The sequence below is a fragment of the Haliotis asinina genome, chromosome 15, assembly GCF_037392515.1.
Source record: "Haliotis asinina isolate JCU_RB_2024 chromosome 15, JCU_Hal_asi_v2, whole genome shotgun sequence".
In the NCBI taxonomy this organism is placed as follows: Eukaryota; Metazoa; Mollusca; class Gastropoda; order Lepetellida; family Haliotidae; genus Haliotis; species Haliotis asinina.
Window position 1 is genome coordinate 31,050,738 of NC_090294.1, and position 18,556 is coordinate 31,069,293.

Genomic DNA, 18,556 nt, shown 5'->3' on the forward strand with positions numbered 1-18,556 from the left:
GAGCAATTCATAGGTCTCAAATGGAATCAAACGGACTGTAGTTACACAGCTTGACACAGTTACACAGTCTGACACATACAGTTACACAGTCTAACACAGTCACAGAGATATACACAGTTACACATATAGTGACACACACTGACACACATATACACAGGCTAACACAGTTACACAGTCTGACACACAGTTACACAAACTGACACATACACAGGCTGAAACATATAGTCACACAAACTGACACATAGTTACACAGACTGAAACTCACAGTTACAAAGACTGACACATAGTTACACAGACTGAAACTCACAGTTACAAAGACTGACACATAGTTACACAGACTGAAACTCACAGTTACAAAGACTGACACATAGTTACACAGACTGAAACTCACAGTTACAAAGACTGACACATAGTTACACAGACTGAAACTAACAGTTACAAAGACTGACACATAGTTACACAGACTGAAACTCACAGTTACAAAGACTGACACATAGTTACACAGACTGAAACTCACAGTTACAAAGACTGACACATAGGTACACAGACTGAAACTCACAGTTACAAAGACTGACACATAGGTACACAGTCTGAAAGATACTCTCACATACAGTTTTAGTCACACAGTCACACATTTTGACATTCAGTTATGTAACTCACATGTTCTACTCCAAAATCATTAGAGTCACAACATATGTCATATTTGGAATGTGAAGGCTCAAAGTAATTTTAATACTTCAGATGGAAGTAAAATGTGTATACTAAAAACAGATCAGAAATTGTTCAAAGTATCAGTGATCCTTCTATGTCATGTGAGTTATAACTGGTCTTACACTGTAAGGCCAATGGAATAGATCAAGTTTGTAGGGTAATGCCACTAGTTCAAACACACAACAAAAGACATAGTTTCATATAAAGTAACTGAAAGTGAACAGTTATTATGTGGCAATAAAACAGCCAGACAGTTAATGGATCATGCATGATAAAACTGTTCCTAAATTTTTCTAACTAAAAACCTCATGGCTCAAATACATTCATTTGCATGATGATGACAGGTGAATCATCGACAATTCACTTAAATATATGTGTTTCACAGAAAAACGAGTTAACGCACAAGTTAATCCCCAAGTTTACAATCTGACTAATCCATGTCACATAAAATTGTGTAAGTTTTGAAAATGAATCATGATTGGACATATATCAGGAATACATGCTTGAGTATTCAACCTACCTGGTGCATCTTGTGGGAACTCTACCGCGCAGGTGTTGCCATAAATGTCCAGTAGCGCCCACAGTGGGGAGCTGGTAATTACCCCCGAGAAGAACACCCCTTTGTCTTCACCATTCATGCTATAGAAGACATCCCCTGCTCTGGTCACCCAGAAGCACAGCAGACAGTTTGTGTTGGCATATCGCTCTCCCAAGGCCTTTGCCCAGTTGCCTGGTTTGTTGGTCAAATCAGGACATGCATAGCGTGGCAATTCTGCTCCTCGCAGAACAGATGGGTCAATGTTGGTGAAACCGAAACGTAGGACACCACTCCAACTCGAGGAGGTATCTACAAATTTGACGAAAACCTTTTCGTTGATGTTAACTGGGCGATTACTGAAGCAGATGCCTTTACAAAAACTGTCTATTCGTCTGGCACGTGTTCGGTCAGGGCTGATGTCAATGTTGTCTCCATGAACTTCATGGAACTGAAGAGGCCAGTCAGAGCGCAGACTTTGCAATTCACCTGATAATCCTAAAAAAAAATAAAATGAATAAATGAATACAAAATTCTAGTCAACTAAAAAAGCTCAGTTAACAGAAAATCATTTCATAATGAGCGATTAAAGTACCAGAGCTGACAATGCCACTCAAAGATCATATGTTGACAGTCTACATATGAAATACTCAGACAGATGTTGAAAACCTAAGACTTAAACACCAAAGCTGGGTAACTTCATGTATCATCTTATCCACACTTGCAACTTGCAGCAGAACACCTGAAATACCATTTCTTGCACCAAAAAATCTGAAATACCGTTTCTTGCACCAGGGACACCTGAAATACTGTTTCTTGCACCAGGGACACTTGAAATACTGCTTCTTTCACCAAGAACATTTCTTGTACCAGAACACCTGAAGTATAGTTTCTTGCACCACAATACCTGAAATACGATTTCTTGCACCAAGAACACCTGAAATACCATTTCTTGCAGACCTGCCCTCCCCACTTGCCTTCAAAGTGGATTCAAGGTGGCTAAAAAGTGTATTTTGAGGTGTAAAAGTGTACAATCTCATAAGGAATATAATCTGGCTCCTCCCAGTATGTCTCCCGAATGTGAAATATTAATGCCTGCAAGTCAATATGTAAAACACAAATATTTAGCTCCAGTAGCTGACCTGCATATTTCGGGGATGAAAGTGTACGTCTCAATAAACTGATAATCGAAGGATCATTTATGGATTTTCCAATCCAGGGGGTTGTCAATGGCTTGGCCGGCTATGCTGTTGCCATTCATAAGCGATCAGAATCGATCGGTAAGACTCGGTAGTATGCATGTTGATGGCACTGATAAACAATTATGGGAGAACAGACAAGGACCTTCTCAATGATGGTTAATACAGAAAGTTTAACTACAGTGTGGAATGAAACTATTTTGGGATGAATATAACTTGAATGGCATGCAATCTGCTATGTGGGAGTATATTCATATTCATTGATGAAAAATTGAACAAAAATACGTCCAAATACATATTATTACAAAATATTGTCCAAATCTGAAATATGTGCTAGAAAATGACATAATAAGTATCCCATCTTACATTAGATTCAGGTTTTAGTACCTCTAAACTTGGCACTAACAAAGGTATACCATCTTAAATGCTCACTTCCAGTGGGATCCATTCATTCCGTCCACAAAATCTTCAATGAATCTGGTTTAAGAGTGGTCCCCAATGGCAATATTGACTTTTAATTCTTTAATCACTGTAAAATTCTGATACATTCATGTTGCAGACTGACTGGTTGAAAAAAATGCCACATATGAAAGAGGACCTGTGCAGTGTGTGGATACTTTTCTAAAACATTTTCTTTGCTAAGTGTGAAATGTGAGGAACATTTGTTTATTAACCTTTTCTTTACACAATTGAAAGTGACATTTAACTAAGCCATTCAGTTACTGTGAACATAAATGATCTCATCCATTGTATGGTGACTACATTGCACTCCATTTTGAAAGATGTATGGGAACATGTTTCAAACGCCTGGATCCAAAACATAACCACTGATAACAAAGGTGATTCTACATGAACATCCCAGGCAGAGACAACACACAAAATATTTAATGTTAACCCTGTTTAAATTGGCACATGCATAATAAAAATCAGTTATATTACTTTGTGGATTCAACAACCAACAGGTGGAGCATGACTGAGTTTTTCAACAAATGGCCTTCTGAGATGTCCCAATGATAAATAACCATCTTCCATTTGGAAATTGGAAGATCACTAACTGACATTAAAAGAAGGAACCATGCTGGCTTCTGTCATAAATTTGAAAACTGTTTCCTATGTTATCATGACTTGACAGATATAGTTCACATCATGTCTAGACCTAAGGTCTGGAGAATGACTGAAGGTGCCACAGTGGAACAGGAGTAAATGTTGTGGAGGTTCCTGTCATTAGTCCAGCTGTCACACTTGCCAGGGAAGAGCAACTAATAAATATACACCATCACTGGATTGCTAATGTGTTCCATGTTTGATGATGCTGAAAAACCTTGAAATACTCAAGAAAAATTGCTTTGCCACCATTCCAACAGATTGACCATATTCTTTCCAATTTTGCAAAACGATATTTTTGGACTCACACATCAACAGCGATTTGTGCCTTGAAAGGAGCTGATATAACTGACGTATACCTTGCAAGTTTGGACACTGATTTTGGTAGTTCAACTTTAACAATGTTTAACATGGGTCAGCCATGTCTGCATGGAGACTTTTAATTCTCTCTAAGATTACTAAAATTATAGTTTAAGCACTAGCATTTGTACATATGCATATACTCTGAAGCATGTTTCTTGTTTCAGTATGAGGCTTGCACCCCTATGGAAGAGTGAGCAAGTCATACAAGATTCACTTCTAAAGTTAAGGCCACTAGCTCGACTTCACAGTACCTACAATGACACTTTAAGTTCTCACCCAGGCAATATTTTACAGCAGAGAAAAGTGCCTATTTCCATTGTAATTCACCTGAATTCAATTTATCCTGAAACAAGTCTTCTTCCATTTCTCACAGTTTTCAGTTAAAAAATCTACGCAGTATAGTCAAGTACTGTTTCCAGCAGACTAGCAAAATCCCAGGCAGCCAATTCAATCACACCATCAAAGAGAGTTTGTAATTATTATGAGCATTAGTAACATAAATTCTGTGAATCAATCTCAACTACACAACATAACCTAGCTGGCATTCCTGATATAAGCTAATTGCATTATGCCATGAGTAAGGTAGCTGAACTCTTGGCTGAGCAAACAGGCAACAAACAACTCCATCCATGAGAATCCCAGTTAGCGCTGCACTCAGCACGTGCATCTGCACATGTGGCAGTTATCACACATAACAACAGTTTAGTAGCACGGTGGCGGCTGCCACTGGGCCTCATGCCAAATGCTGGACGTGTCTTACTGTGGTGGTTATGATTACAAGACATTATCAAATCTAAAAACATCCTGATCATCTTTGGCACACACTGCTCTCTAGCTGTTGCCTTTTGAAAGTTATACAACACAATGTCCATGGCATCTAGGCCTTTGTTTCTATAGACTGTGCATCATGCTGGAATTCACAAAGGTAAATGTTTCTTCAGAAGCATAAATGTTACATGCACTTTGAAAATATTGGAATTCTAACAACCTTCAGTTATTTAGTTCAGATATTTATAAGAAATTACTGACATGTTAGTCTTCGGAATATCACTAACCTTACTAGCCAGGATTGCCATGTATAGAACATTGCTCCCTCTTATTGTCTATTCACCAACCTCTATGTCAAAAATGCTATAGTAACATAACAAACACAAGGTTACATGACAAAGTACTGTATACAGTATTTAAAATTTAACTGGAAATAGTTTTAGCTTGTCTCTGTAGTACTAGAATCTAGTGACCACCTGAATATTTTACTTTTAGTTGCATGTTAGATTTTCGAAGACTGGTGTATGTTGAAAAAATATTACCATCATCAAGGGAGATAATCAGGTGTGCTTTCCCAAACATGATTTTTGGTCTCTGTGGTACAAATATTCACCCCACATCTACAAACATACATGGCCGCCTGTTACTATAATTTGTGTTATCGTAGCAGCAAGGAGACAAAAGGTGTGTTTAAAGTACTGATATAACAGGATTATATATAAATGCATCTTTGTTTTCATTCAACTTGAAGATGAACATTTAGCTACCATCTCAGATGGAATGCAATCAGATGGTTTGAATTAGTGGCTTAACAAGCATCCAAGTCAGAGAAGATTTCAGCTGTCCACAGGGAATAAAGTTGAAAATGTGGAAACAAAGATGATGCAGTGCCCTTGATGTGACCCCCTACCTTGTTTTTGCTGGTGTACATGGAGACTAGATCTGTTGTCCCCATGAGAGGTGAAGGTTATATCTCTTTGCAGCGAACCACGCTTGGTCAGTGTATAGTTGCAGTCAATCACAACACTCTCCAAGCTGTAGATACCCATCTTCTGCTTACTCCAGTTCTACACACATAAAAACACACAGCCACGCTTTCATTCACTGCAGTGTGGCCAAGGCAGAAATCCCACTGACTGTGTTGTAAGCTGAGAAGAAATCTTGCAAGGGCTATGTACAGCAGGACAGAAGCTGGATAGACAACAGCTCCAACTAAAACACCTTGTCCTCAATGCCATGCTAGAGCCTGGAGCAGTACTGTCTGGCTCAGAACTTGGTAGAAGCCTGTAGCTTGGGAGAACTGTACTCTTCTTCTCAAAAGGGCATGTTTATCAACAGGCTAACAGACTCCATACGGACATGAAAAGTGCCAAGTATTGAGATGACACAAATGATGTCATCAAACTTTACTCTCAATATGATAGTTCTGTTGCTTTGCAAGTTTACAGGACAAACCATATGAGATAGATTTGTTGGCACAATGACAGAGTCACATGTAATGTGGCCTTGCAAGTTGACAGGACTAGCCATAGCTAAAGTCTTGCTTCCACACAGGCTAAGACACAGACTTTGTGGATGCAAGTTACACAGTTTGCACCTAGATCCTCTCACACATGGTTTCCGCAGATGTGGGGATACATCTACTTACCAAGTAAGTAGAAAGTACAATAAATTACAATTAATAACCATGACTTTAACAAACAGATTCAAACAAACACTTTTTTAGACCACCACCATTTCCCGTATACTATATAAAACTGATGGACATAATAGACGTGCTCATATTGAACGGACAGATACAGCAAACTCACTTTGTGGTCCTGTGAGCTCTATGTCACTGAAATGTTTATTTTTATAATAAACTGTGAATCTCTGAGCTGCTTTTGTGTCAGCAATCAAGTAAATCAAAATTTCTATAGCAAGTTCAGTCTGTTCAAAACAGCAATAAACAATCACAAATTGCTTCAATGACAACTAACAAAAACACTAACCATGGTATTTCAACCAACCTGAAGACTGACTAGAAAAACGTGAGTGAGTAAGTGGGTATGGTTTCAGCAACATTCCAGCATTATCATGACAGCTTACAACAACAATAGGCTCCACACAATGTACCCAACTGTAAGGGAGAAATGGTACTCTTATACCACGGTAGGTACATACAGTATTGTGGAATAAAAGGCCTTTGGTTCAGCTGGTTTTGGTTCAGCACATGAGACATGACCAAAATGCAGAAAACTGACAAGAAAAGCCAAAACCTTAAGGGTTTGTATTGCTGAATATAATATATCCTAGGTCCAACACTCATTCACTGATAGCCAACTGAATATACATAATGTAGATAGCTATCGCGGAGCAAGTGTTGGACCTAGGACGTATGATTTTCAGCATTACAAGTCTCTGTGAGCCACACTCCATACTGTTTAATAACATGGAAAAATAACCATAATCTTTATTAACCAAAATTGAACAAAATTGTCACTTTATGATTAGACAGAAATGATGGTATGAAAACCAAAAATACAAACTATCTGGATTGCATTATGATGTACCAAACTGAAGGCAAAATACCACAGTTCTACTAATACAGTGGCATGCCGTTTCAACCCTACCCATTTGGGGAATGGAACCAGGGTCTTCAGCATGGCAAGTAGACATTTTAACCACTAGGTTATCCCGCCGTCCCAGCTACAAGAGAAAGAGGATGAACAGCTTGATTGATGACCATGGCAGAACACATCTAGTCTGACAGCCATCAACATGTCATAACGATACCTAGTGCCTTGACAGCTGCTTCTGTATTTGATGGTTTTCATTAACATGGCAACAAGAAGTAAGTCATCAATAACCCCCGAAATGGCAAAATATCCTTCATGAGTACGTCTACAAGTTATGATTATGCCAAATGTTTAGGTGTGTATATAGAAAAATGGAAGAAAAGTAATGAAAGGTTTAAAAAGTTCTGTTCCTGAAAGGAGCACTGCTACTGAATTCAGTTGAAGCAAAATTTGTTGCCATGTAATTGCAAAAAATACTTTAATCAGAATTCCAAAACTATCAAAAGGTACCAGTACACCACTAGACCAATCTATGAGTCAAGTCTGGTGTAGAAGAGTCAAGTTTGGTGAAGAAATAGTGAACGGTTCTAGAGTTTTCCGGAAAGGAGCACCAACATCAATTTCAGTCGAAGTCAAACTTGTTGCCATAGAAATGCATTGATTTAAAGTGAAATCAATGACCACTATTCTGCTCAGTTTCATCCTGGAAGATTATTTGGCAGCAGATGGCAATACCAATAACAGATGAGCCACTCAAAAAAGACAATAAAGTCAACAATGTAACATGGAAAAAGACCCATTCTTTCCGTTACCATGCATGCACTTGCTTGGTGAAAGAGGCATGCTGATGTTGGTTGCCAAAGCAGGCCTCAAGTGCAGCAAACTTTACATGTGCACTGTATCTATGACACTGTACTGCTTATTTATCCAAAATAAATCACCCAAACATGAAATGGGCTTCACAAATTGTACCAATGTGGGAAACTGAAGATGATGTGATGCAAGGTCCTATTTCAGTCAACAGCAAGTATATATTGTGGTTCAAGATGTGTATCTCATCAACCAAACATCAAAAATGCAAATACACAGTTAAGATCTAAGAGTTTATAATAGACATTATCATCCAAATATAGACCATAAACTTATCAACAACTCAAACAAATCTTTTGTTTAGGGAAGCTAAAAAGTGTTATTATCCAAATTGTCCCATCTGAGGAAGTGAGAACTTCTAGCTTCTGAAGACTACAGTGTATATCTGCATATAATGCGACCCCACTTATAATAATGCGCCCCCCCACCCCCCTTCAGAATTGAGGATAAATCACATACCCTGTGTATAATGTGACCATGGATGAAGCACATCACCGGCGCCAATAAAAAAGTGTTTTGTCATGCGTTGTTGTTTTTATACGAAGCTTTGTGGAGTGTATTATTCCAAAACGACCTAGAATGAAGCACATTACCAGCACACATCCAGTAAATATGTGTTTGTCTTGTGTTGTTGTTTTTTCTACGAAGCTTTGTCAAGTGTGTAACTCCAAAACAGTCACTAGGTCACGTGACCTCACGTGATCTCCAGCAAACGAAATGTATCTTCATTACTGGCTATATGTTTGTCTATTTTGCCATGTATTTCAGTATAGACATGTAACCATATACTTTTCTGAAGGAAAGTGATTGCAGTGATAATTTAAGTTAAATATATAAAAATATGGAAGTAATATACTACAATGATAAATGAAATATGAGATGATCCCACTCATGAAACACGGAAGTGTTTGCTAACCGTGTGCAGAGTTTATATTTCTAACGTGGAGAGTCAACCTGCATAACCTATGCGATGTGTCGAGTTTCTGAACCCCAGTTCTTAGTATAAGGCACAATCAGTAACCTATTCTAGTGTGAATGTATAAGGAGTGTCAGCTGGCTTCTAAACCTGGATCGATGGTCATTTCAACTTTATTTACAGAGAATACATGTATATGTTAAAAACAAGTAAACGAGATACAAATGGTCTTTATTTCGGATAGTAACAGTTATTTCGGACTAAATGCGAAGCTTTCTTGTGAAGTGCTGGGATGGCTATCAAACACTGGTTGACATCGTCAGTGGAAACTGAAAGTGAAACAGCTGGGAAAAACTTAAGATCTTATACCCCGTGTATAATGCGACCCCCCTTCCTGACCCCCTCATTCTAGGTATGAAAAACGCGCATTATACGTGGGTATATATGGTAATAATAGTGCAACTACGTACGGGCTTACAAGGGTGTAAAGAAACTGTGCTACATCCAGGCTGAGCCTGTGCCAGGTTATACTTCAAAAGTAACTCAGCATGAGGGAAAATGGAGGCACCTGTTAAACTGCCCCAAAAAGCAAGCAGTACATCAAAACATTATGCCTAATCTTCCTATCATACCAGCTACCTTCCACATGGTTTTGTGTTTTTCTTGTAAAACTCTGTCCTACTTGTACCTACATCACAGTGCACACTGTAATGACAAGGAATTGATGCCTCATCACTTCCAGCTTGAATGTAACCCATACTTTGCAGACTCTCTAATCTACCTCCACTGACTAACTGGAAATATCATTGTCTTATAAACAGCTCTTAACGTAATATCCTATAACTATAAGGATCCTACTTAGCTGTAGAGAGACTTGTGTATATATTGAGATCTGTATGTCAGACAGTAAAACTGGCTGTCATAACACACCATTTATCTGATACTCTGATAACCTGGTTTTCCCTTCTTAGGTTTTTCAAACAACTCTGACTACCAATATGTCCCTCTAAATAATCATGATCTTTGCAAAAAAAGTTGACAAACATGTCCTGCAGACAGAAATTTTGTCTTGGGTGGAAACATCTTTTAGTCCATCAAGGTCTGTTAACATAATGTCTCTGCAGTTGAAGCATGTTTCATACTATCAGTGTGCCTTAGTAACACAAGTTGTTTTAGTCTAGAACAGTAATTATTTCTGAAGTTGAAACAAGTTTTAGTCAACAGCATAGCTTGTTAACATTAGTCATCTGCAGTTGAAACAAGTTTTAGTCTACAGCATAGCTTGTTAACATTAGTTATCTGCTGTTTAAACAAGTTTTAGTCAACAGCATAGCTTGTTAACATTAGTTATCTGCTGTTTAAACAAGTTTTAGTCTACAGCATAGCTTGTTAACATTAGTTATCTGCTGTTTAAACAAGTTTTAGTCTACAGCATAGCTTGTTAACATTAGCTATCTGCAGTTGAAACAAGTTTTAGTCTACAGAATAGCTTGTTAACATTAGTTACCTGCTGTTTAAACAAGTTTTAGTCAACAGCATAGCTTGTTAACATTAGTTATCTGCAGTTGAAACAACTTTTAGTCAACAGCATAGCTTGTTAACATTAGTTATCTGCTGTTGAAACAAGTTTTAGTCAACAGCATAGCTTGTTAACATTAGTCATCTGCTGTTTAAACAAGTTTTAGTCAACAGCATAGCTTGTTAACATTAGTTATCTGCTGTTGAAACAAGTTTTAGTCTACAGCATAGCTTGTTAACATTAGTCATCTGCTGTTTAAACAAGTTTTAGTCAACAGCATAGCTTGTTAACATTAGTCATCTGCTGTTTAAACAAGTTTTAGTCTACAGCATAGCTTGTTAACATTAGTCATCTGCTGTTTAAACAAGTTTTAGTCAACAGCATAGCTTGTTAACATTAGTCATCTGCTGTTTAAACAAGTTTTAGTCAACAGCATAGCTTGTTAACATTAGTCATCTGCTGTTGAAACAAGTTTTAGTCAACAGCATAGCTTGTTAACATTAGTCATCTGCTGTTTAAACAAGTTTTAGTCTACAGCATAGCTTGTTAACATTAGTCATCTGCTGTTTAAACAAGTTTTAGTCTACAGCATAGCTTGTTAACATTAGTTACCTGCTGTTTAAACAAGTTTTAGTCTACAGCATAGCTTGTTAACATTAGTTATCTGCTGTTTAAACAAGTTTTAGTCAACAGCATAGCTTGTTAACATTAGTTATCTGCTGTTTAAACAAGTTTTAGTCAACAGCATAGCTTGTTAACATTAGCTATCTGCTGTTTAAACAAGTTTTAGTCAACAGCATAGCTTGTTAACATTAGTTATCTGCTGTTTAAACAAGTTTTAGTCTACAGCATAGCTTGTTAACATTAGTTATCTGCTGTTTAAACAAGTTTTAGTCAACAGAATAGCTTGTTAACATTAGTTATCTGCTGTTTAAACAAGTTTTAGTCTACAGCATAGCTTGTTAACATTAGTTATCTGCTGTTTAAACAAGTTTTAGTCAACAGCATAGCTTGTTAACATTAGTCATCTGCTGTTTAAACAAGTTTTAGTCAACAGCATAGCTTGTTAACATTAGTCATCTGCTGTTTAAACAAGTTTTAGTCTACAGCATAGCTTGTTAACATTAGTTATCTGCTGTTTAAACAAGTTTTAGTCTACAGCATAGCTTGTTAACATTAGTTATCTGCTGTTGAAACAAGTTTTAGTCTACAGCATAGCTTGTTAACATTAGTTATCTGCTGTTTAAACAAGTTTTAGTCAACAGCATAGCTTGTTAACATTAGTTATCTGCAGTTGAAACAAGTTTTAGTCAACAGCATAGCTTGTTAACATTAGTTATCTGCTGTTGAAACAAGTTTTAGTCAACAGCATAGCTTGTTAACATTAGTCATCTGCAGTTGAAACAAGTTTTAGTCAACAGCATAGCTTGTTAACATTAGTTATCTGCTGTTGAAACAAGTTTTAGTCTACAGCATAGCTTGTTAACATTAGTTATCTGCTGTTTAAACAAGTTTTAGTCTACAGCATAGCTTGTTAACATTAGTTATCTGCAGTTGAAACAAGTTTTAGTCAACAGCATAGCTTGTTAACATTAGTTATCTGCTGTTGAAACAAGTTTTAGTCAACAGCATAGCTTGTTAACATTAGTCATCTGCAGTTGAAACAAGTTTTAGTCAACAGCATAGCTTGTTAACATTAGTTATCTGCTGTTGAAACAAGTTTTAGTCTACAGCATAGCTTGTTAACATTAGTTATCTGCTGTTTAAACAAGTTTTAGTCTACAGCATAGCTTGTTAACATTAGTTATCTGCTGTTTAAACAAGTTTTAGTCAACAGCATAGCTTATTAACATTAGTTATCTGCTGTTTAAACAAGTTTTAGTCAACAGCATAGCTTGTTAACATTAGTTATCTGCTGTTTAAACAAGTTTTAGTCTACAGCATAGCTTGTTAACATTAGTTATCTGCAGTTGAAACAAGTTTTAGTCAACAGCATAGCTTGTTAACATTAGTTATCTGCTGTTGAAACAAGTTTTAGTCAACAGCATAGCTTGTTAACATTAGTCATCTGCAGTTGAAACAAGTTTTAGTCAACAGCATAGCTTGTTAACATTAGTTATCTGCTGTTTAAACAAGTTTTAGTCTACAGCATAGCTTGTTAACATTAGTTATCTGCTGTTGAAACAAGTTTTAGTCTACAGCATAGCTTGTTAACATTAGTTATCTGCTGTTTAAACAAGTTTTAGTCAACAGCATAGCTTGTTAACATTAGTTATCTGCTGTTTAAACAAGTTTTAGTCTACAGCATAGCTTGTTAACATTAGTTATCTGCTGTTGAAACAAGTTTTAGTCAACAGCATAGCTTGTTAACATTAGTTATCTGCTGTTTAAACAAGTTTTAGTCAACAGCATAGCTTGTTAACATTAGTTATCTGCTGTTGAAACAAGTTTTAGTCAACAGCATAGCTTGTTAACATTAGTTATCTGAAGTTGAAACACGTTTTAGTCAACAGCATAGCTTGTTAACATTAGTTATCTGCTGTTTAAACAAGTTTTAGTCAACAGCATAGCTTGTTAACATTAGTTATCTGCATTTGAAACAAGTTTTAGTCTATACCATGTTAATAACAGTTCACAACAAACAATGATTATACAAAACTGTGCAATACACTATTTACAGCATCAGTAGGTATGATAAAACAAGTACAGAATACTGTCAGTGTTATAGTTTTCTAAGTGTAGAATAGTAGGAACGCCCTTGATACTCTGTCAGTTATCAATCTGGTCACATATATGTTATGTATTATATACATACATCAAAAAGGCCTCCACACAGATAAGTGATGAAAGTCAACTGATAGTGACAGTTTTACCCTCATTAATCTAAAATATATTCTAGGCCTTTTTAGAGCTGCTTTAGCTATAACAGAAAATTGTCTGAGAATATACACCAACAAACTGTGTTCAAATTTACCAATGCAAGTTACATGTGCAGCCAGGCAAGGGTACAGTGGTACAGAAATAACCAGGTGATGGAAGACGTAATAGTAGAAGGCAGGGTTAAATACAGCCCAAGAGTGGTACAGCCTGTTTCAACAAGCACACTGGGCCTACTCGTTTCCTGGCAGTCCTTTCACGACCTCAATTTAATAAAAGTTCAACCAACATCCCAGGCTTTATGCATTCATCATGTTGATGGCAGACAGTGCTACTTAACCATTATGTTCAAAGTGAGGTTAAACCAACACCCAGGGACCTATCCCTTCCTAGCACTGTCACTGTTACTTCACCATTACACTAAAATAGAAGTATAACCAGTATCTTGGGACCTATCCCTTCCTAGCACTGTCACTGTTACTTCACCATTACACTAAAATAGAAGTATAACCAGTATCTTGGGACCTATCCCTTCCTAGCACTGTCACTGTTACTTCACCATTACACTAAAATAGAAGTATAACCAGTATCTTGGGGCCTATCCCTTCCTAGCACTGTCACTGTTACTTCACCATTACACTAAAATAGAAGTATAACCAGTATCTTGGGACCTATCCCTTCCTAGCACTGTCACTGTTACTTCACCATTACACTAAAATAGAAGTATAACCAGTATCTTGGGACCTATCCCTTCCTAGCACTGTCACTGTTACTTCACCATTACACTAAAATAGAAGTATAACCAGTATCTTGGGACCTATCCCTTCCTAGCAATCCCTGTTACTTCAAAATTACACTAAAATAGAAGTATAACCAGTATCTTGGGACCTATCCCTTCCTTGCACTGTCACTGTTACTTCACCATTACACTAAAATAGAAGTATAACCAGTATCTTGGGACCTATCCCTTCCTAGCACTGTCACTGTTACTTCACCATTACACTAAAATAGAAGTATAACCAGTATCTTGGGACCTATCCCTTCCTAGCAATCCCTGTTACTTCACCATTACACTAAAACAGAAGTATAACCAGTATCTTGGGACCTATCCCTTCCTAGCAATCCCTGTTACTTCACCATTACACTAAAACAGAAGTATAACCAGTATCTTGGGACCTATCCCTTCCTAGCAATCCCTGTTACTTCACCATTACACTAAAACAGAAGTATAACCAGTATCTTGGGACCTATCCCTTCCTAGCACTGTCCCTGTTACTTCACCATTACACTAAAATAGAAGTATAACCAGTATCTTGGGACCTATCCCTTCCTAGCACTGTCACTGTTACTTCACCATTACACTAAAATAGAAGTATAACCAGTATCTTGGGACCTATCCCTTCCTAGCAATCCCTGTTACTTCACCATTACACTAAAATAGAAGTATAACCAGTATCTTGGGACCTATCCCTTCCTAGCACTGTCACTGTTACTTCACCATTACACTAAAATAGAAGTATAACCAGTATCTTGGGACCTATCCCTTCCTAGCACTGTCACTGTTACTTCACCATTACACTAAAATAGAAGTATAACCAGTATCTTGGGACCTATCCCTTCCTAGCAATCCCTGTTACTTCACCATTACACTAAAATAGAAGTATAACCAGTATCTTGGGACCTATCCCTTCCTAGCAATCCCTGTTACTTCACCATTACACTAAAACAGAAGTATAACCAGTATCTTGGGACCTATCCCTTCCTAGCACTGTCCCTGTTACTTCACCATTACACTAAAACAGAAGTATAACCAGTATCTTGGGACCTATCCCTTCCTAGCAATCCCTGTTACTTCACCATTACACTAAAACAGAAGTATAACCAGTATCTTGGGACCTATCCCTTCCTAGCAATCCCTGTTACTTCACCATTACACTAAAACAGAAGTATAACCAGTATCTTGGGACCTATCCCTTCCTAGCACTGTCCCTGTTACTTCACCATTACACTAAAATAGAAGTATAACCAGTATCTTGGGACCTATCCCTTCCTAGCACTGTCACTGTTACTTCACCATTACACTAAAATAGAAGTATAACCAGTATCTTGGGACCTATCCCTTCCTAGCACTGTCCCTGTTACTTCACCATTACACTAAAATAGAAGTATAACCAGTATCTTGGGACCTATCCCTTCCTAGCACTGTCCCTGTTACTTCACCATTACACTAAAATAGAAGTATAACCAGTATCTTGGGACCTATCCCTTCCTAGCACTGTCACTGTTACTTCACCATTACACTGTAGCACAAATTTCACCCATACCCCAGTACCTATCCCTTTCCAGCAAACAGTGTTCACTGAGTGGTAATATGTTTATTAATGTTTGTTTTTTTTCAATGAAGTAAACATTCTGGAAAGAGAACTATTTCTTCACTCAATAAATATCAACAACTCCTATTATAGCTTGATAATATCATAAGCTCATATCCTATTACTAGAGAGAAGGGTGCACTGACTACATTGATCCATCATTCAGACCACAGGCTTAATCCTGCCTATCTTTGGCTTACTCCTCCGTAAGTACATTACACCTTCAATAAGTCCACTGAACTTCAGACTAGTGGCTTTTATGCCCGTACACTAGTAAGATAATTCCAAATGTCAAAAGTTGCAAAAAACAGAAAACAATGCCAAATTACCATAGTCTTTAAATCTGTACTAACAACAACCCCTGTGTGCGTTACTGATCAAATGATCTTTAACTGATTAAAATGCCACAACAATCCACATGAAAGTATTGTTCTTCCTTTGCTAGTTGCAACTCGTGTCAGTGTTGGCTGCTGGTTTACGACTAATTAAAGCTGGGACCATCATGTTTACCATACATATTAAATACAACACTCTTTTTCCCTTAGAAGCCATATATGTTTTGTCAGGAGACAGTCTAAGGGGGACAACTCCTGACAGTCTCTAAAAACTCCAGCAACTATGAAATCAGTCTTTGGTTTCTGAATTACATTTCAAACACATCAACACAAACTCTACAACATAATAATGTTGTTGATCATTTATGAGTATGTACACAGTTTCTGCAAAATATGTATAGTCACAGATCCACTTAAGCATATTAAATGAAGTGACTGATGAAGTGCTTGACAGTATATTACATATAACATGATGATCAAGGTCATATAAAGAAATGCTCTGAAATGTGTTCAAGCATTTAGTAACATACATAACACTACAAAGCAGTGCTCATGATAATGATAAACAGAGCTAAATAATCAATCAATAATCAATTGTAATTGTAAACACAAAATCTATGTGGGCAATGACGAGACACAAACATAACATTACAAGCAAAACAGGCACCAATTTAGATTTCAGTGGTCTACAAGTCACAAAGTTGCATCACTTAAACATTTAAGTTCTGACGTAACAACCAAAACTACACAAAAGAGGAATTTGAATTTTTGTAATACATTTTCATAAAATATTCTTATTCCCAAATGTTTCTGTTAAATCCAGAGTAGGGTTGGAATATAAAAGAACATTATATTGTACATCCTCCAAAGTCAGTGGGCTGCACTGCATCCAGTATGAGGCAAATAGAATATACTACAAACAAAAAATATGGGAACACCCTGAAATGTAATAGGCATATAAAAATTTAAACATGGCGTGGTCATTTATACTATGAGGTAAATACAACCCTTTGTGTGCTTAATGGGCATTTTAAACTACATGTTAGAACATGCAGTGAAGCAACTGATTAAATTTTTGCTGAGTTTGCATAAAATGAAACATTGTCAAAAAACAGCGAAAAACAATGGTGTTGAAACAAACCAGCACCATGTTTGATTCAAACTCCCAAACACAACAGCCAAATAAATGTAGAAGACAAACTTCCTATACACCTTGTGGCAATTGGATAATGGCAGTTGTGAACCAGTTCTGAAAGGCTTGGCGCAGAACATATCAGTCATATGCCTTGATGTTTGGCTTGGTCTTCCAAAGTGAGCTTTGTCCTGCACTCTATCAGTGGCCTGGAACCTGTCCTCAGACAGTGAATGACTGAGGGAGGCACCTGGAGATGGCGAGCAACGCTCCTTGTGGATTCATCATCCTGCAATCATGCAATGGCCCTGCTTCTGTTATATGTGCTTAACGATTTTCGATCTGGCATTCTGAAGACGTTTTGAGGCAACAACACGGTCTGTTGCTTCTTTTAAAGAAAATGTTGCCATAACCTGCATAAAAGGTCTGTCTGCCACATGCACAAGGCTGATGTGTTTGGGAATTTGCATTTATCTTAGAACATAAATGACCTCATCACGATTAAGTATATATACGAGTATCAAATTTTCGAGTGTCCCCATATTTTTTGTTTGTAATATACACATATTGGCTAACAAAAAAAAACAATATTGGGTAACGTTACCATAAAAAGTCAGCAGTCAATGTCTTTTTCTCTGGCAAATCAATTTTCAGCTGGAAACTTAACATTGTGCAATTCACAGAAATAAAATCGGTATATATTCTAGGATTGACCTAACTATTTCCCTTATCTATAGTGAACAAGCATCTGACGGTGATTACATATAACCAAAGTAGACATACAAGAGCGCTGACTATTTTCTTGTCAATCTAAGATAAAGCAAATTAAATTCGTGCAAGTATACAGTTTGATTCTCTAAAATTGCAAGTGAATTTTAACAGTCTTAAAAGTCACGCAAGAAATATAGCCTCTGTACCATATGGATGCTGGCTACTGTGGCCTATATGCAGCAAAATGTTCAAAAGACTCAAAGTGTTCCACAAATTTCAGCACTGAATGTCGTCACTGTGAAAATTACTGACAGGTACAGCAGCATGAAAGAGTTAGAGTTCATCATTAATCCTGGTGAATGATCACAATATTTCCATCAAAACCACCCCTAAAATGAAATATCACATTTGTGTCCAACTCAGATTGCTGTGTGTACCTGACTGAACTCACTAATCCTTCTTTCTTGTCATAATGAAAAAGCTCTGTATCTCAGACCCTCATTATTTCAGATTTCAGACAAAAGTGTTGGCCCAAAATGGTAGTAAAAGCAAAAGTGAAAGTAAAAACATCCAAGGATATCTGTGG

At 37.1% G+C, this 18,556-nt stretch overlaps 1 protein-coding gene across 2 annotated transcripts in view; it reads right to left on the reverse strand.

Annotated features, from left to right (window-relative positions):
- LOC137265398 (protein neuralized-like) overlaps nt 1-18,556 on the reverse strand; it is a 56,739-nt gene that overhangs the window by 30,656 nt on the left and 7,527 nt on the right. The window contains exons 1-2 of one of the 2 annotated variants that reach the window (XM_067800797.1): nt 5,591-5,802; nt 1,232-1,744 (exon numbers count right to left, since the gene is read on the reverse strand). In XM_067800797.1, the coding sequence (XP_067656898.1) occupies nt 1,232-1,744; nt 5,591-5,729 (652 nt within the window). In that variant the 5' untranslated portion in view covers nt 5,730-5,802. Of the gene's footprint in view, nt 1-1,231; nt 1,745-5,590; nt 5,803-18,556 lie in introns of those variants that run through there. The other variant, XM_067800798.1, reaches the window with a different exon arrangement.